Raw genomic sequence first — 21,722 nt, 5'->3', positions numbered from 1 at the left:
CATTGTGGGGCCTTGGCTGTGGTATAGTTTATTTATATACTTGGTTTATTTGGCAGTGGGAAAAAAGTATCGAGGGGCATAATCTAATATTTGCAAAAAGTGATGCACTAAAGTGTGGATATGAGGAAGTGATCGCTGAGGGAAAAGTTGAAATGAAAATAAACTTACAGCTATTTATTCAATGAAAAAAAAATCTCCAGAAGAGCAATATGTCAGCATTGATAAAGCCTTTTAGATCCTCCATCTGTGTGATGTAAAGTAAAAAAAAAAGGCAGGGAGGGAGGAGATACAGGTGGGGGGTCGAGGAGCGGTGACAACAGAAGGGCCGCAATGCTTGTGATGTGATTAAACGTCTGCTTGAACGCAGGGGTTCCCTGGAACAGACAGAGAGACGAGGGAAAAGGTGGAGGACCAGGGATAAAACTCTAGTAAATAGAGGAACCGGGCTCTTGGGATGTTTTAATATATACTGAGGCAAACCGGCTGCATGTCACTGCAGAGACGACACTCCCACATACAGGTAGGCGTTAGTCTTTCTCTGTGGGCTTATTTATTTACTTATTTATTTATTTTTACTTTAAACCATTTCTGAATGGGTCTTGCAAATTACTTTTAATGCTTGTGCATGTCATTGCCGTCTGTTATTACAGCGCAAATAGTATGGATTCATCTAATTTAGCAAAATAACAATAGAAATGAGATTTTAAAGGTAACATACTCTCTTTACTTATCTACTTTTGTTGATAAAAATGTCAATAAAGTATGTTTTTTTTCATTTACTGAAGTCATCTGGTATATATATGGCATGTTGGTGTGATATTACTACCTGCATTTAAATAATTTCAGTTTTAAATTGTGAAATACATATTTGTAGTTTGTGTGTGCTTGTGTAAAGGAATGTAAGAACAAAGTCTGGGATTAAATTGGAAAGGTGCAGGAGGAGAGAGAGTGGGAGTATTTACCCACAGATGGCCTCTCGGCAGTGGGATAGTGATAGTCCTCTGTCCCCCCTCCTGAGTCCAGCTGGTAGCACTCACGCAGGCCATTTCCTGGCCAAAACATTACCTCATCACTTTTACTTTGACTTTTTTGTCTTTTATCCTGCTTTTTTTTTTTTTTTTTTTTTTTAATCAGGGTATAGTAGCTATTTTACTGCTGAGATGCTCAAAACAGTGTCTTGATGCATTTAATTTCATAATATATTAGACTGATACACAGTTAGCAGTGTTCATCAGTATTAGTCCTCAACACTTCCCTTAATCTATAAAATAAACATTACAATTTACCAGTTAACCAGTGTTCAGGTGAATACATTGATGTTCAAAGTAGGAGAAGAGTAGCTAAATATTTGTAAAATACAGTTCACCTCCTAATCTGTCCAACAGAAAAACATATTCATTGGAGAACATTAATATTAACGTAAGAACAAAATGTTTACAGATTGGCAGAGACAAAGAGATAATTATATAAAAATTCAATGGTTGGCTACTTTTACATGTTGGGAACTGACCTGTAATTCAGTCCTATTAGCTAGAGACAAGAAAACCAATGCTAGCTTTAAGAATTGATGACTGCTGACTTGATATAGTTAATATATACAGTTGTGGAAAAAATTATTAGACCATCAAAAGTCATCATAAATAATGGTTATGCAATGAACTACTAACTCCTGTCTGTATCATGTGACTAAAACATACAGAAAAGAAAACACAGAATGTCTAAAAGCACTGTTTTTGACAGTATAATGCCATAGCTACTGATATAAGAACTGAAGTGAGTTTGATTATTATCAAGAAAACCATGGATATCAGCTCTGAAATTAAACTCTTATGAACTATTTTTGTTGTTATCATTCTATTTGTCCCAACAAATGTACCTTTAGTTGTACCAGGCATTAAAATAAACAAGAAATTGAAGAAAACAAGGGGTGGTCTAATAATTTTGTTTTTTTCTACGACTGTGTAACCAACTTGAACTTAATGCTTAGGACTAGTACCTAAAGCCATAAAAAAGTGAGTAACTAAATAAGAAATGGATTGGAAAACACCAGCAAAAGGAAAAAGAGTAGAAGGACAGTTTGTACTATAGATAGAGATTACTTCCCTTTGTTTGCCTCTTTGTCTGTCAACAGGATTGTGCAAAAACTGCTGCACCCATTTGTACCAGACATTGAGACATTGAGACATTGAGGAAGGGCCATGGACTGAAAACAAATATCTTACGGGATCCACTATAAGGAATAGAGTGGGTTACAGTAAATTAAATTATATTCCAAAAATTGAAATGAAAAAATGAAAATAACAAGGTCAGTAGTTATGTACCATTATTACATAGCAATTAATAAACTACATTTTCCTGCTTTTTGTCTATTGGTGCCTGGGGAATTTCAACTTTCCAAAAACATCACAGGAAATATTTATTGCAATGTTGCAATGAGCTTGTGAAAACAGAGATTATGTAGTACAGACAATAGAATAATCAAGTTCTTATGTGTGCGTGCAGATGCAAACGTAGATTATTTTTTCAGATATGTGCCCAACCTTAAGGAAAGATAATTGATGCGGGTACTTACATTCCTACAGTTGACAGAAACAGAAGATAGCTTAAGCACCACATGTCTACAAACTTTTATCTAGATATAGAAGCAAAAGTTCAAGACCAAATGTTTTGCACACCACGACCTGTGTTCTGACCTCAGAATTAAGCCAAGGCAAAAACCACAGGTTAACATCCACTGGCAACCAATAGCATCTACTGATATAAAATAGTTAATACCTGTTGATAGACTAATCCTATCAATACATGCAAATAACTGGTGTAAAATGCAGTCGTAACCTGCACGAGTTTGTTGACTTACTTGTTTTTATGACAAATGCATGATGTGTTTGTGCCAATATTGTATAATGTATTTCAGTGGCGATTTCTCGAAGACTGCAAGGGAAGCTCAGCTTCCCCTAAAATTATGAAAATTAAATAGTCAAATATGTACGGTTGTGTTGACATTTCATTGACTACAAATATGTTAGAACACGTTCATCTGAAAGGCGAGTTCGTTCAGAATCAGCTTTATCACAAATCAATGGACTCGATGTTGTTAACTTCTCATACATTCCCGTTGTGCTGTTTTCTCTTACAATCGATGGTCAGTGCATTTGCCCGTAGACGCTCAGCGTCCATGCACTTCAATGGGACTGAGTGGAACAGTTTTTTTCATTGCCTCAAAACTGGACGCTCAGCATCTCTGAGGGTGAATGGAGCTGTGGGTGGACCTCGGCTGGGCTGTACGCTAGGCTTCCACGTGTTGATTGGAGGATCAGTCGAAAGGCTGAATCCCGTTTGATTGACAGCTATTTTGAGATCTACTCCTTCACTTGACAGAGTTCATTTTAATACCGTCATGCATTCTGCTGTGAAATCGAGAGAGAAACCACTACGAAATTACTTGTTCATTTCTTGCACTGTAAATACACAAATCACAAGGAACGGAGGGCCGAATTTATGTTTAAATAACTTGACAATTTTTTTGATGTAAGCCAACAATGAGCTTCCCCTCTGTGAAAGACAAGCAGCCACCACTGATGTATTTATGATTCACTTCTAGAGCCATAATCAGAGACTGTTAAACTAAACTATTTATCCCATTGTGGATAAATAAAGTTATCTAGCAAAGAGTTGGAAATCATTGTTGTAATTAGTTTCAAAGCTTATTTTATTATTGTTGCTTACAGTTCTGACAGTTTATCATGCTTCTCTTAGGTTTATTTCTAATTCTAAATCTAAAATGACCCATCATTGTGAGTTGTATTCCAGAGTCCGTTGGCCTGCCCTTTCCACTAGGAGGCTGGGACACTGGTATACATTTATTTACAAGGCCATACTTGGACGATTGCCTTCCTATATCTGTAGTTTAATAACAAGAAGAAGTGTTGATTCTTATTGTCTGTGATCAAATGAATATTTGTTCCTTTTTGTGCCATTCGCCCGTACAGAGCTGGGTAAAAGGGGATTTGCCTTCTCTGCTCCTTGCACATGGATTATGTTGCTAAAAGACTGGAAACTGACTGAATTGATTTCCTTGAATGCTTTTAAATCCAAACTCAAAGTGCTAGAGACTAACTCAATGACTTGCACTTGTTTTTCATAGTTTGAATTGTCCTGTAAATCATAAATTGTGTGTTGTAACTGTGTTGTATTTCACGCTGCATCTTGGCCAGGAATCCCCTGGAAGAGAGGTTCTTAATCTCAATGGGATCTTTTCTCCTGGTTAAATAAAAGTTAAATTAAAAAGATATGTAGTAATGACACCTATGAAGCCTTCTCAGAAGTTAAACCAACTGTCCGGCTCAGAAGTTAAAATAATTTATGTTGAAGGAATGTAAGGTTTAACAATGGAATAAATTACAGGGAATAAGTTAATTCATGTATTTGTTCAAAAATATATTGACAGTGTTAACCTAAATAACTATTTACATTTATGTTTGCAGAATAATTATTTACACATATACACATTTAATTATTTTCATTTGTTGCATATAACCAGCTAAAATAACCTGTTGAATGTGCCTGTCTAAATCACTTACATTTACTGATCTAGGTACTGTTAGCTCCTGATTGGCTGGTTCGGTCATGTGAGATGATGTTTCAGGAAGTGTTATGGTAGCAGTTACAGTAAATGAAAAGTAAAGCACTTTTGTGAGAAGAAAAGAAAGAATGAACTATTAACCACCAGAGAACCCTCACGTTACACAACTATATGCCAGAACAGCATTACAATGGAAGCTTTGTCTTTGAAAGTCATGAATCATTAAGTTTTGTCACATTGCTCTCCCGGTCATGAGGTTGATCTGCATAGCCAGCATCAGTATGTGTAAATAATTGGTGTAGAATGTAGTTTGTCATCTTTTCATGGTTTTCATTGGACATTCAGAGGCTTCGTAGTTACCCTGGAAACACCATCGTCTTCTACAACATTGATTCACCAGTAAAACCCAGGGAGTTGGATCAGTGACAGTAAATGGAGATGCTTGTTTTATGTTCAGTTATTGATAGATTTGCTGAAAAAGTCACTTCTTCTGCAGTTTTCTGTTTTGATATAATAACCTTTGAATTTACTCTGAGTTTTCATGAACATCTACATGATCAGCTAATTAAATATAGGAAAATACATGATTTATACTGAAAATGCAAAATACAGCAGAGGATAATACTGTATTATGATAAATGGTGGTAAATCACTTAAAAAAGGTTAAATAGAGAGACAGAAAAGGAGCACTTACGCCCAGTCCCAATTCACCTCTTAGCCCTAACCCTTACCCTTATCACTTGGCCTTTGCACTTGGCACTACCCCTTGAAATGGAGCTGCAAAGTTTAGGGGTTGAAACATTCTCCTAAATGGGACAACCCTTCATGACCTGTTACGTCATCAGCAGTCATCGATGCCACTATTAACAGATAGCACATAACTTTGTTTCTGAAAGTATTCACCATGCCGTCAGCAGCTGTAACCATATCTGTTGCATGGGCTTTGGTCATCTTTTTGTGGCTATCAACTATAAACCTCAGAAATACGAGCTATAACACATTGAAAGAACATTAAATGGTCGATCAAGTGATTAAGTTGTTTATGATGAAAATACGTACATTTGTGTGTTTCTTTCATCCCACTGCTGCACTTTTTTGCTGTGTTTACCTTCATCTTGCCAATGATTCAAACAGAATTATGGGAAATTTCTCCTACCCCTCCATTCGTAGTGTGTTCCTGAAATAGCTCCGTTTCGAGGGCTTTACAGCCCTCCACCCTAGCCCTTCCCCTCTGTCTAATCAAGAATTGGGACAACATTACCCCTTCATATGTATGCGCAAAAACCAAGCGGTAGGGGGAAGGGGGAGGACCAAGGGGTGAATTGGGATTCAGCCTTAGTCTTTATGGGTTAAGGTCAAATTTCTCTAACAGGTACAATCTCACATTTTCTGACATCATGAAGTATTTATAGCTCAAACAAATTCAGATTTTAACAAACATGTACGTCCACCCATGTTTTAAACTTCCATACTAGTTGTAAAATATATATATATGGTAATGGCTAATGTTCAGTGATGTATGTACTTCATATCTGTGCAGAAGTTCTATGCAAAAAGGTGCCACTTGACCTTGTGTTTTCCTTTAACAGGCTTCAAACAGCTTCAGTCTCCTTTGTCCAACTGGCTGACGGCCATTCTGGCTGCAGTGTGAGGACTGGATAACCTCCATACTCAACGGCTATATAAGGACTTCCATTCTGCTGTTATGGGAAGACGCCACCTTAGTGCCACCTAAAAGCATCTTGATAAACACTCAATCTTCACTCCTTGTTGGTATTTCCTGCATCATTTCATGCCTTGTAAAATGTACAAAACCCTTGGTTAAGTTATGTGTTCCAGAAGTGAAATTATGATTGTGTTGTTGAACTAAAGGACACTCCACTGAGACGACACAAGATATCCAGAGGTTCTACAGTCTGGGTGTAAAAACAAAACCCCAAAAGCTAACCCTCTTTCTGGAACTATGCCCCCTGTGCCCTCTGTCAGCCCTCACTCCTCTGTCTTCCTTGCACTGTTGCTTCTTGTCCATTGGGGGCCCTCAGAGGTCAGCTGCCAGAATGAAACAGAGCCAATCGTGCTGGAGGGGAAGTGTCTGGTGGTGTGCGACTCCACCCCCTCTGCTGAGCCATCGGGTAACGCTTTGGGCCTATCAGTGAGGTCAGGAAGTGGTCGGGTGGCATTCTCAGCCATACGCAACACCAACCATGAACCGTCAGAGATGAGCAACCGCACCATGACCATCTACTTTGACCAAGTGAGTTTTAGAAGTACATGTATGCACAAACGCAGAAAGTTTAGGACTTAGGAGTCATAAATGCCCATTTTATTCAGTTTTACTATAACAATAATTCTGCATTTAACTCCAAATGTTGTTAACTCACAACACTTACCCATTCTAATTGGTGGAGAATACTATTTCACTTTGAAATCATGCTTTAAATACTGGACAAAAACATTTCTCAGCCACAAGACCATTACTGATACCAGCCATTGTCGATCAGTGATGGGATGAACCCCAAAAAACATTGGACAGGATAGAGCTCAATGATCTGTGCAGCCTTAATCCCAAAACAACCTTGCAAAGTAACCTCGCATTGTACATTGTTACAGTATTTTCATGACCAAGTCCAAAACCTTGTCAGATGTTACCATCAGCCATGTCCTAGCAATCATCAAAATGTCCTTCTGTGTACTTAAAAATTTGGCCTGAACCAAAGGTTTGGTTTCCCACAAAGACTAAAAAGCTTGAATTTGTAGTAGGGTACACTATTACAGTAGAAAGCTGAACTGCTGACCTTATTTTGGAGAAAATCTGCAAAGTTCTCAATTACCAGAGACACATCAGATGTTTTAATCCTGCCATCAGTTACACATACACACACATATGATGCTGGTTTATTCAAAAGACAATTTTACAAATAAAAAAATCACTGGTTGCCATTAAACTGATCATTAAACTCTAACTCAGTGGTTTCCAACCTTTTTTGGCTCATGACCCCATTTTAACATCACAAATTTCTGGTGACCCCAGACATTCAAAATGGAGACTTTTTTATGTTGCTAAAACTAATTCATTTTTGATCATATCATGTAATAGTTTGCTATACTATGTTGCAAATAAACGTCAATTTTAGATGACATTAAGGCTATATAATGTATATTATTATGGACGGAGGCAGAAAAGCCAGGTGTAGATTACTGCACAAAGTGAGAATCTGATTTTCCTTGGTCAGGATATGTACAGTCAGTCCAGCTTGGATTTACAAGGCTGAAAATTAATACTGAACAAACAATAACTCAAACTATGAATTATGAAAGAGCTGCAGCATCTGAAACCGACCACAATGAACATTTGACAGATAAGCAGAACCACAGTGCTTCAGTTTCAGCTTCACAGTTTGTCATGTCTTTTATGTATTGGGATTGTTTCTGTAACTCACCATATATTTTTTATTAGCAAGTTTTTTATTTTTATCAATTACTAGAAATTTCCCATTTGAATTCCAGGTGACCCCATTGGGGTCCCGACCCCAAGGTTGAAAAACACTGCTCTAGCTGTATGCTGGTTGGAGATATGACATACCCAAAACTCACTCAAGTGACGTTGCCCTAAGTTTACCCCTGCAGTTGTCAGTACAACCAGACTTGTTAGTTGTCACATCAGCTGTTTTAATCCTGCTATCAGTTACACATACACACAATGCTTGTTTATTCAACAGACAATTTCACAAATAAAAAACAAACACTGGTCGTCATTAAAACCGATCAGACAGATGGCACGCTCAAAACTTACTAAAAGTGATGTCATTCTAAATTTATCTCTGCAGCTGTCAGTACAACCAGACTTGTTATTGTTTTAACTTTTTTTTTAACACTTACTCTGTATTCATTCACCATACCTGTACTAGATTATGGTATTGTGTGATTTATACGCATGGAGCGTCATCCTTACCTAAGAAACACAAACTCTGTGTAATATGCCACACTTCACTTTGTAACTAAGGCTGATTCACGTACTCACCACTGTATTTTATGTGAATCTTTGCAGTCATTGTCTCAGACTTAGAAGTATTGACGGGTAAACTCATATCTCCAGCCTCTTGTCTTGTCGCATTAGTAACTACAGCAATAAATCGACTACTCATAGTCCTCTGAAAGTCTGAGGTGAAACTCAGAGCTCAGCAAAACAGCCTTTTCTGTCTGTGCATCATACTACTGCTACCTATTTTAAACACCTCCTTTTTTAAATACCTTTGAAAGTTGCGTGATATAAACCTCTTTAGATAGTGTGAGTTATGGCTGTCATGGATATGCCTTTCTTTTGTTGTTGTTTTATTATTTTTCTTCGTTGAATTTATGTCCTTAGTGTATTTTATGTGTGGGATTGTTTTTTATGTTACTTGTTGCTATTTTGAGCAGCAGTGCAGTCTGTAACGTATGTCTTTTTAGTGTTGTGACATGTAACACATCTCTAGAGTTTCTTCACACTAAACTTAAAAGGTACCTTTTGAGATATTTACAGCAAAACATGAGATCCTTAACTTGCACCATTAGTTTTTAAAATGACAATACCTTATGTGTGATCAATGGTATATTTTCAGCAGTATCGAAAAGAAAATAAACACACATGATTCGTCTCTACCATGACTGCTATACATCATTTTCCCAGAAAAGGTCCTATGGTGTTCCACCAGGAGGGGTCTTGGGCTCACTATAACCTTCTCACCAGCCTTCCCAAAAACACAAGTAACCTGTTGTAATCCACTACCACAACTCATTAAACCTGTGCTACTATGCTTCAATTAACTATAAGTGATCACTGCGTTTTGATGTTTTGTACTAAATGGTATCAAAGCTAGGTTAAAACATTTGTTTTTGGGTGAGAAATTACTCAATGTCATTCCTCTTTTTTCTCCACCATGTTTTTTTCTCACACTCCTCTGGCAAAAATGTAAAAAAAAAAAAAAAAAATAAATTATTAATTAAAATAGAACCTTTAAAAAGTTCTAGAACTTAGGTCTAAAACTGGCCACATATTCTTAATACCCTGTATTATTTTTTTTTTTTTTTTTTGCTGTGATTCTGGAGTATTCTCAACTCAACCCACTTTTATTTCTAGAGCACTTTAAGAATAACCACAGCTGAAACAAAGGGCTGTACATCAATCATAATTATATCGTAATATTCTCATACCTCCTTTTAATTGTATTTTCTATCTCTTATTGTTGAAACACTTTGTTTTTTTCTCCATGTGGATGTTTATTCTGTTTCTGTTAAGCATACTGAATTCACAAGACAAAACTAAAAATATACACCAGCACTTGGACTGGATTCACATATTAGTTTATCCCTTACCTGTCATTTATTCCCTCTTATTATCAAACAGCATTGATTCAGTTTCTCCAGTTCCTGATTAATCACTGTCTACAAAATGCTGCTTACACAATAGTTTAAATCGTCACATCCGCAGTTAGTTTCTGCATGTGACTCAACACTCAGTGGTGAGTTTTTAGTGTCATATACTTTCACCAACCATTCAAAAACACACTACAAGTGGAATAATACAGTTAGTGCAGTGCATCTACTGAGTCAGAGTATTGCACAGTTTAGACACTGATGAGTCATGCTTTGTAATCAATGTCTAAATATGACAGATGTATGTAATAGTCAGGTGTCAGATATTACACATCCTGCTCCCTTTCAGCTTTCTGCCATGATGAGTAAACAGGATGCGTGGCAGACAGAACATGGATAAAAATCTACGAAATGTGAAATTTAGACATAACCCTGTAACTTTCCAGAGTTACACATCATTAGCCTCATAGCATAATTGCCTAAGTCATACATGATATGGACAAAAGTATATGGACATGTTGAATTCAGGTGTTTCTTTTCTAACAGGGGTCTGGGATACAAAACAATAATGACAAATGTCATAATACAGTTTTATATTGCGATACATATCATATTGGTAATTAATTTTGATTGTTATATGTCAAATCAGCATGACCAGGACATCTTACAGCTGTAGTCATGATGTGTCCCAATATTTTTGTCCACATAGTTTATAAACATCAATATTTCCTTAAAGTTTAATGGGAGATTTTTCTTCCTAAGTGAGATGTGAAGAAAGTAGATGGTTAGTTGTGGTAGAAAATTATTATTTACAGTCAGAACACAGAAAATATTTAAGAAATTTAGAGATAGAACATTTGAAATTATAGTTATGGATAAAAAAAACAAACAAACAAAATCAATGTTGAGAGAAATTAAGTAAAAACCATCTGAGGCATTTTGGAAGCAAAGATAACAATTTAAACAAAACTAACCAACGCAATGATATTTATCACAATTTAAAACTATATAATGAAATGTGTCATTATTGTTTTGTATCCCAGACCCGTATTAGAAAAGAAACACCTGAATACTTTTGTCCATATAGTGTACGACTTAGGCAATTATGCTATGAGGCTAACAATATTCTTTCATTCATTGATCCAAATATGTCAGCTTGGAGTCCAGTGCCACTACTAACACACTGTTTGACTCTTAACAGATCCTTGTAAATGTCGGCAGCCATTTTGATCCGGCGAGAAGCATCTTTGTGGCTCCAAGAAAAGGAGTCTACAGTTTCAACTTTCACGTGGTCAAAGTGTACAACCGCCAGACAATACAAGTAAGTACAATGGTCTCTCTCTCTCTCCTCTCTCTCTCTCTCTCTCTCTCTCTCTCTCTCTCTCTCTCTCTCTCTCTCTCTCTCTCTATATATATATATATATATATATATATATATATATATATATATATATATATATATATATATATATATATATATATGATAGAGAGAGAGAGAGAGAGAGAGAGAGAGAGAGAGAGAGAGAGAGGCTGAGTAGATTTTAGTATTTTTGTACTTGTTAGTGCCTTGTGAAGCAACAGGTTTTTATGGTGACAGGTAAATTTAATTATAATTCCATATGTATATAAATACCAAATGTGTTATTTTTCTCTTTATATTTCATTTTTCACTCATTTATGGTTTTTTCTACCTGTCATTTTCTCTTTTTTTCTCTTTTCTCTACATTTATCTTATCTTATTACAATTATCTTAAAAAACTAATGTTTTCCGATTTTCCAGGGCCCCTGTCAGTCATGGGCCCCTGGAAACATCATCAATTTTCGCCCCGTTTTTTGGACTCATCCTAAAATTTTTCCCCATCATATCAGTCCTCTCACAATACTCCACTATGACAAAACAAAACAGGATTTTTGGACCACTTTTTTACTTTAATAAAAAAAAAACAAAAAAAACCTAAGACACACCTTTAAAGAAGCCTTTATGTCTTTACATAATAGTTATGATCTAGTGTATTCTACTTCTGTTAATCATGTCTGAACTGGTTCTCCAACTTGTTTGGATTTCACCTGGGTCTAATGAATGATCAATTGTATGAGGTTAAGACATCATGAGTAACACTGCCAGAAAACTCCATTAATGCTGCTGTGATGGGAAAAGGAAAAAGACAGATGATAAAAATAGGTTAACACGAGTTAGTATTTCATAAAGTGACTCTATTTCTGTTAAATAATTGGAAACCTTTTCAAAATAACAAGACCGTGTCTGAAAATGACAAAACAACATCACAAAACAGGTCTGAAGATATGGTCGTTATTTGATTATTTGATGTTTGAGTGTCATTAATAGGCTTCCATATGCAGCTGAACGTGAATGGACTATTAAACTTGTCCCACTTATGTCAATTGGATGGGTCAGTTTCATTTAATCTATTTACTTTTTATTATGAATTAACAAAACACTCCAAAAAATTTTTTTTTTCTCTGTAAGTATTTAAATAAAAATTAATGAATTCTAAGATGAAGTTAAAACATAATAAAATATGGAAAACTGATTCTTCAGTTTTTTGTTTTTTTTTTTATTAATTAATTAATTTATTTTATAATTTAACAAAACTCTCCAAAATATTAGTTTTTTTGATCTTGTAGCATATTATACGTGGACTGATTGGATAAAAATAAATGTGTTTTTTCATAAATTTGAAATATTATAAAGTGTGTTAGAGTGTTTTCAGATTCTTTGTTATAACAGCCTCAGATGAGATCCAGGGCAGCCTTTTCCCGTCAATCCTATCTGAACTGGTTCTCCAACAAAATTCCATGTCTGCCACTGTGACGAGAAAAGAAAAAACAGTAATTAGTTAAATAATCAATCAAACTTTATTTATATAACACTTTTCATGCAGAGTGCCACACAAAGTGCTTCACACAATAATAATGATAAAATACGCACACACACACACACACACACACACACATAAGGAAAGACTTTGTAGTGGTAAAGACTAAAATAAGAACAGCCTTCATATAAAGAGCTGAGGAAGGGCTAGCATAAGTGAGGAAACACCAGAGGCAGGATAAACTCTCAAAATAGAAAGCAATTATAAATCAACCATATAAAAAATAAATAAATAAGTTAAAATAAGAGAAACATTATAGTATTAATAAAAATATCTTATGAAATATAAGTATAATATCCTATGAAATAACTGATATACACTACCAGTCAAAAGTTTTAGAACACCCCAATTTTTCCAGTTTTGTATTGAAATTCAAGCACTTCAAGTCCAATGAGCAGCTTGAAATGGTACAAAGATGAACTGCCAGAGGTCAAAAAAAAAAAAAAAAAAAAAAAGTAAGGTGTTAAACAAAGCTGAAAAATAATGAAAATAATGTACATTTCAGAATTACACAAAAAGGTGAACAAGAAATGGGTTTAACAACTTAAAGCAGTTCTGCAGCAATGGAGGTTGATCAAGCCTGGAAAGTTGGTGCTACCAATTCCTACAGGTGTCCCAACGTTTCTGAATTCCTTCCAACCCCCTCTGTCTACGTACATAAAAGTAGTGTTGGAACACACTTTGGTACCATACCGTTGTCAGCATTATTTGAACAGTATTGTACTGCAGAAAGTAGTGTGTTACAATAAAAATGGCAAGGAAAAGGCAATTAACAATAGAAGAGAGACAGACCATCAGAACACTGAAAAATGTAGGTCTTTCCAACAGAGAAACTGCCAAGACAGTCAAGGTGTCAGTAAGTCCAGTTTCCTTCACCATCAAAAGGCACTCAGAAACTGGGGGATATGCTGACAGGAAGAGGTCTGGCAGAGCCAAAGCCACAACAGACTCAGAAGACAAGTTTCTGAGAGTCAACAGCTTGTGTGATCGGAGACTCACAGGACAACAGCTTCAAGCACAGCTCAATAGTGGTCGTAGTAAGCAAGTCTGTGTTTCAGCTGTGAAGAGAAAACTGAACAGTTGCAGGTTTGATGGGTCAAGTTGCAGCAAGAAAGCCACTGCTGAGACTTCAGAATAAGAAAAAGAGGCTTGGCTGGGCCATGAAACACCGCCAGTGGACTACTGAAGACTGGAAGAAGGTGTTATGGACTGATCAAGGAGCATGACTTTGTTTAAAGTAGGGATGCACTGATACCGATATGAGTACCGGGAGTCAGCTCAGATACTCAGTGTGTGTACGTATTCGTACTCGTAAAAGTAATCCGATACAAATGCACCGATACCACTTATAGCCGTGTGACATTCACAGTTCAGTGCAGCAGGTACGCGGCGGTGGAATAATGTGTGGGGAGTGTGAAGAGTGTGGACATTTTTCAAAATAAATGATAAAAGTGATGCTGACTGCAAGTAACGTTAAAGACAGACAGATACGGACGCAGCGTTCTGTCCGTCCTCTGCGTACATTCCATCCATTTTCCAGGTGCTGGCAGATGTGTACCGAGACGGAGAATACCAGCAGGAGTACGGAGTGGTGCGGACCACCGCCAGCAGAAGTGAAAACGAAACTTATCACTCATTTCTCTTTTCTCTATCTGCTGAAGCTAAGCTTTTAAATCTTATCAGCGAAAACACTGCAACATTAGTATCACATTAGTGTTGCCTCTGTCGTCTCCATGTTTGTTGTTGCTGACTTTCTTCTTCTTCTTCTCAATAAAACTTTACTCTTCTTCATGGTATTTGTCCAGTATGGTTAATTCAGAGCGGCGCCCCCTGGTGGATTAATTGAGAAACGCTCATTCCAACACATTAAATGTCAGTAGCAGCACTTTTTTCCAGTCAGACTAATGACAACGACAATAAAGCACATTTACAAAAGGAACTAAGAACTGGAATGGGATTATATTATACTCGTATCAGTACTCGGTATTGGCAAGTACTCAAATGTAAGTACTCGTACTCGTACTCGTACTCGTACTCGGTCTGGAAAAAAGTGGTATCGGTGCATCCCGAGTTTAGATGTTTAATTAACTTTTATGTACCTGTTTTTGATGATGAGGGAAGCTGGAGGAAAGCTATGCGGCACTGAGCACAAATATTTTCAAGACAACTGATCTATTTTTTTTACCAACAGTGGTTGAAATCAGTGAGAAATGATAAGCAAAGCCTGTTTTTCTTTGTGTAGTATGGCGTAAAGTATGAAAGAACATGTATTTCAAACGTCAAACAATAAAATGCAGAAAACCTAAAAGGCTCATGAAAGCTCAGAGAGTAATGTTGACATTTTTCTTTAACATTAACATTTTCTTTTGTTTTATGCTTGTCTTCTTTAGGTGAGTTTGGTTCTTAATGGCTGGCCAGTGATCTCTGCTTTTGCGGGCGACCAGGATGTGACCAGGGAAGCTGCCACCAATGCCGGCCTGGTGATAATGGAGCGAGGGGACAAGGCTTACCTCAAGCTAGAGAGGGGGAACCTGATGGGAGGGTGGAAGTATTCCACCTTCTCTGGGTTTCTAGTGTTCCCATTGTAGGCAGGGTTGAATTAGAAACACAAAAAGTGGTGGAGATTGGATCAAGATATGCATGAAAAGAAGGGTTTCACCTTTCTGGATTTCTGAATTTCAGGCCATTGATAAAGATATAATGGGAACAAGAGGGTGTGTTTACATGAACTTGAGTATCCTGGTTGTGATTGGGTTTTTGAAGTATTCAGTTTGAGTGTTTGTAATCTTCCTGGTTTGAGAAACATGATTATCCTCCTGAGACCCAGGAAAGTGAAAGTTTTGGCTTTTTGTTATATTAAACAATTGTCTTGTTTGGGAACTGTATAATACAAAAGTTTTTTCAGATACGTTCTCTTAGTATTATTTTTATGTATGTATTTATTTATGGAATGTCCTTTGCAATGAACGGCATTTTTTAAATAAAACTGTGAAACATTTGTCCCCTAGAGAGGACAAAAATTAATTGCTGGGTCTCAGGAGAATATGACAGTTGGAATACTTTAAAAAAAAAAAAACAATAATACTGTTTAATGTATACGTCTTATCCCATTCTCTACCTTTCTGCTGTTCACAACCCATACAAACATGGCTTTAACCAAGTGAATGATCAGAAATGAAAGTGACTTCTGCAGCAACAAGGAATTAATTAAGAATCTTAGTTTGTCAGTGGGGTTCACGCATGCACTACACACTGAAATTGGCCTTCTGTATTTAACCCATGCATGTGTCACACACTGCATACTAGAGGCAGTGGGATTTCCATATCAAGCACCCGGGGAGCAAATGGGGGTTAAGTGCTTGCTCAGTGGCACACCAGCCAACAACTCTCCGCTGGTCTTGGGAATTGAACCGGTGACCCTTCAATCATTAGCCAACTCTCCAGCCCTCAAGGACACAGCTGCCCCCCAATGATGAATAGTAAAAATAATGGAAACAATGACAAAAAATAATAGGCATTACATTTAGTGATGTATGTGAAAAAGCCATAAGTAACATCACTTTCCTGGTGACCAAATGAAGCTGGCAGCTATGTGAAAAACTGTGAATTTCTCTGAATTTGACTTTTATTTATATGTAAGTAAACAAGTCAAGAAAATATACAACATAAGCGTCATTTTCAAGTGGGTTTTTTTGTGAAAATATTACATATTTTATTTTAAATTATACAGTACATGGCAGTTTAGATGGGAAAAAAATGATTTAATTACTGACCTAGTATGGTATGTAGTAAACAAGCTACAGATAAACCAGTTTACCAACAAAAAGAATGTGTTGCTAGAGTGGAGCAAGCAAGTCACTCTGAAGAAATAAAATCCCAACCAAAAAACAAATGAAGATCTAACCCAGCAACTTTAAATTTTTTCTCAATTTTGCACATGCTTGATCATGCCTGCAGGTACAGAAGATGGTGGTGTGGACATTAGATTTCCAGTCATCAGTACCAGCATAAATATTAATGACATGCACATGGATGTGAAGTGGCAGATTTCTCTGTGTTCCGTGTAAATACCAAATCCTTTATTAAACCTGGGATAAGCCTTATAACTAGGATACTGGTGCACATATAAACACACCCAAAAAAAGATATCTTTATACCAAGTAAGTCTTGATAAAAAGCACAAAACATCACTGGATAAAATCTTCTGATCTACATAACCATCTGTCAAACACTGACGCTCCAAAACTGATATTCTGACACATTGAGTGAATTCACTTTGCACCAAACAGTCATGAATGTATTGCCCATTAATATTGCACAGTTATGACTCTTTGTCTCTTGTCTGACTTGTAATTATTAAGTATAATGTGCTGTATATGCTTGCTTGTCTTTTTCTTTAGTGCATGAAACCCAAAGCAGAAAACAAATGTGCCAATAAAGAAAGTGAATGTGTTTAATTTCTGATGTTTAAACTTTGGTCATAAATCTAACATCATTTTGGACGTAAATGTCATTTTGCACCTTCATCATACTGAACATTACAGTTTCTGTTGCACCTTACACTTTAATTATCCAGGGTTTTTTTTATCCATGTCTGTGTATAGTGTGTTTGCTCTTGTGTTCTTTTTTTTTTTTTTTTACTGGTCATGATGCTGCGCTGTACTTTCTCAGTTTCTATACATATACAGTATCTATCTATCTATCTATCTATCTATCTATCTATCTATCTATCTATCTATCTATCTATCTATCTATCTATCTATCTATCTATCTATCTATCTATCTATCTATCTATCTATCTGTCTGTCTGTCTGTCTGTCTAAACTAGGGCATATGACAAGGACATACAGAGGCATATGTTATTTGTGTTGACACTATCGTGGCCTCCCTGCTGCATACTCCAAAAGAACGAGGTTAAAAGTAGACCAGGACTTTAAACTACAACATGCCATGGTTTCAGATACCTTCATCACAATGTAGGTATCAAAATAGCAACGTAATTGTAAAACACTTAATCTTTACATATGTTTTTATGTGATTTTGTCATCTCCAAGACCACGCGTCTCCCTGCAGGGGATCTGGTGGCAGATGGAGTATTGGCAGTGAAGAAGATGATTCTGTGCCAGGAGCCTGCTGGGTTCACTCTGGACTGTCACAGCCGATTAGTGTCAACATTCCGGTGCTCAGCAGAGGCCTGTGTTAGCACTTTGAGAGATTCATGTCAGGAATTCTAAACAATGTCAAGAGTTTGGGTCTAAAACCAGAAAAATAACATGCAAGACATGAAACCTGAGATTGAAATTAACCACAGAAAACATTAAACATAAATTATTTGTTACAGTAATCTGCAAGCAGTATATAATCACAATCATTAGATTAAAAAGTCATTTTGTTTTCCTTTTAGGTGACTTATTCATTTCAGTAGCAATGTTTGCTTCAGTAAATATTCAGCATGACTTATATCTTCTTGTGAACATGTTCCTGTTAAAACTGAACTGAATGGCGTTTGTTTCATTCATTGACAACATTACCTGAAAAGGAACTGATGAGAATATGTAGGCAGACGTCAAAGAGACCTGACCGCTGAAAAAAGAGACAGGAGTGCCACCTACAGACAACCAAAGTTCATCAAGGAAGAAACATCATGTTTGACTGAAAGGTGAGAGTAGTGTCAAAAAATGTCAAAAACTGTAAAAAGTAAAAGAGTATTTTACTCTGATATTAGGTTTGAATGGACCTTTTTCACAGCAGATATTTTGGTTTATAAAAGCAGGCATATCATCGATGTTACTGATTATAACTATGGCTCTGTTCTGTTGAGTTTCCCCACAGGCTGTTCCAGGTAACCAAACAGATACCAAAGTCAAACTGATACAAAGAACTTGGGAAGAAACCAAACTTACTGGACTGTTCCATTGCAACATCATCCTGCAGCAACTGAGATGAGCACCTGGCATTTTGGACCGAGAGGCGGCAAATTTGTTGAAAAAAGCACTGTAGAGTAAAATAAATATTTTATTGAGTAGTTTCAGGATAACACCAAGGAATAAATCTGACATGATGAGAATAAAGCCATGATATCATAAGAGTCATAATATTACTCATAATATTATTAGAATGAAAGTCACAATATGGCAAGAGTCAAGACATATGATTTTGAGAAAAACATTGTGATATTACACGAATAATGTTTGTAATTTCATCTGTTTTGTTAATTAAACTTAAAAAAAAAAAAAAAAAAAGAAATCATACAGCAAATAAAATAAAACAGAGTAACCTATTATTAAATCAGATTTGCCGCTGGATTTTGATAGCTATTTTGACAACTCTATTAGCTTTAATGATTAGTAAATCCTAATTTTTCTATTTTATTACCTCCGACAAGTGTAACAGTGGAGGTCATGTTTTCATTGGGGTTTTATTTATTTATTTATTTATTTATTTTTGCCTTTATTTAACCAGGAAAACCTCATTGAGATTAAAAATCTCTTTTCCAAGAGTGTCCTGGCCAAGACGGGCAGCAGTACAGATTGTCTAGTACAGTACAGTTTGTCTGTCTGTCTGTTTGTCTGTTTGTTTGTCTGTTAGCAAGACAACTCAAAAAGTTATGGATGGATTTTCATGAAATTTTCATGAAATGTTGATACTGGCACAAGGAACAAATGATGAAATTTTGGTGGTGATCCGGGGGGGGCAGATTTTTTGTTTGTTCGTCTGCCTATTAGCAAGATAACTCAAAAAGTTATGGACAGATTTGGATGAAATTTTCAGGAAATGTTGATACTGGCACAAGGAAGTAATGATTAAATTTTGGTGGTGGTCGTGGGGGGACTGATCTGCCTTGGTGGAGGTCTGCGCTCTCCGAGTGCTTTTCTAGTTCTCAGTTGTTTGACTGCACAGAAGATAACATACTGAATAGAGTTTTAATCAAAATATAACATCATTTTACTGTATTTATCTTTAAAGTGTATGATTTCTTTGTGTTCAATTCTAAACAAAGAAAGCATTCAGTCATTTCATTCAACACCATCAGCTGTTGCAGAAGTTGTTTGTCCATGCACTATATTTAGATAAAATACAGATATTGGATGCAGTCATTGTCCACTATATAAATAACACTTCTGTGTTCTCTCATTTAAAAAGTGAAAATATCTGCTATGGATATTTATTACACAATTAATTCTGCAAGTCAAACAAAATTTGAGTATTATGTCCCACCAGAATAACCCAGCTATACTTTTTACTACTGGCTGCTAGATATTTATCCATATATCTGCTGAAATGGAATTTAACTTCTTCATCTAATTCCCTTCTTTGTTCCCATATCCTTTCCTGAATACCCTTCCCCACTGCATGCTAACTTTCCTGAATACCCCCCACTGCCTGCTACCTTTACCCAAACCCTCCTACTGTGTGTGTAAATTTTCTTGCAAGGTAACTAAAAGAAACTGATTGTTAAAACCGTGGGCTCATCAATCAATCAAAAGGCCCTTTGAGGAGACTGGAGGTGTCAATTGCAAATGCGATTCACCCTTTAAAAGGCTGATCTTGTGAGAAGTTCTTGGTCTTTTCTTCACAATCGCCACTCGTGTGCAGAACTGACCTTTCTTGACAAAGAAATAAAATCTTGTCAGCCAGCAGATGTCTCTATTTCATTATTTACCAGCAGCAGAGAAAAATTTCCATCACACTACTCCCTTGAAGAAACAGACTGATGACCTAAGTTGCTAATCATAGATAGAGTTAAGGTATATACACTGATTTAACAAAGCAAATAGGTAAGAGTTCCTCTTTAACCCTAAATGAGTAACCCAAGTATATTCTCATTTCTTAAACAACCATCAGTTTATTAGAGAGCAGAAAGATTAGTCTGTTCCAATGGAAAAAGGCCATGTGGTCTGATGAGTACGGAGTGACCCTATTCCAGAGTGATGGGTTGAAGAAGTGATTACCCATCATGCCCAGTGCCTGCAGTAGGGCTGCACGATATTGGGGAAAAAAACTGACATTGCAATTTCTTTTTTACCCTGCAATATATATTGCGATATGAAAAAATACTGAGGAATATATAATAGCAGAACAAATTAGCTGTGTTACCTCTTGTTGTGGCAACAGGTGCAAAGCACTATCGACACAAAACACATGTTTCAGTATCATCCTTGTAGTAGCTGAAATAATTCCAGATAACTGACGTTGCTTTTCTTTTCGGCACCAAGTCTTTGTTTACAGTGATTTTCTCTTTTTCGTTGCTCATTTTTCAATGTTGTTACCAGTGACTCACTCCAAACTGATTAAGAACAATTGTGATTGGTGGATCACTGTGTGCAGTGTGTGTCAGGTGCCTTTGAAATTAGATGAGAACACATTGAGTTTATTTGCCTCCTACATTGCCGGACCTGCGATGTGATTATTGCACACATGTAGATCGTGATGACGATGCTCAAACGATATATTACGCAGCTCTAGCCTGCAGTACAAGCCTGTGGGGGCAGTGTTATGATCTGGGGTTAATTCAGTTGGTCAGGTTTAGGTCCAGAAGTATTATGTGTCCAAAAAATGAGGTCCTGAATATAATGAATGACCAGGTCTGAACATCAATGGATTTTTTTTTTCCTTCACTGATAACACAGATATATTCCAAGATGACAACACTGGGATTCACCAGGATCAGATCGTGAAACAGTGGTTCAGGGAGACATCATTTTACACATGGATTGGCCACCACAGAGTCCAGACCTGATCCCCATTGAGAATCTTTGGGGTGTGATGGAGAAGACTTTACACAGGGCTGGACTCTCCCATTATCAATTCAAAATAATAATTAATAAAAATTAATACGCATTTGGATGCAAATTAATGTTGTGACATTTACATTGCAGTCCATATTG

The 21,722-nt window shown here is 36.5% G+C and overlaps 1 protein-coding gene across 1 annotated transcript; it reads left to right on the top strand.

The window, feature by feature from the left end:
• Positions 1–40: 40 nt before the first annotated feature.
• LOC115438196 (cerebellin-1) lies at positions 41–17,300 on the top strand. The gene is made up of 5 exons (XM_030161630.1): positions 41–520; positions 6,172–6,351; positions 6,455–6,836; positions 11,139–11,258; positions 15,225–17,300. Exons 3-5 carry the CDS (start codon positions 6,546–6,548, stop codon positions 15,420–15,422), a joined length of 609 nt encoding a protein of 202 aa, XP_030017490.1. The 5' UTR covers positions 41–520; positions 6,172–6,351; positions 6,455–6,545; the 3' UTR covers positions 15,423–17,300.
• The last annotated feature ends 4,422 nt before the right edge of the window (positions 17,301–21,722 follow it).

This window comes from Sphaeramia orbicularis, chromosome 18 (genome assembly GCF_902148855.1).
Source record: "Sphaeramia orbicularis chromosome 18, fSphaOr1.1, whole genome shotgun sequence".
Classification (NCBI taxonomy): Eukaryota; Metazoa; Chordata; class Actinopteri; order Kurtiformes; family Apogonidae; genus Sphaeramia; species Sphaeramia orbicularis.
This window is presented reverse-complemented; position numbering and strand designations above follow the sequence as displayed.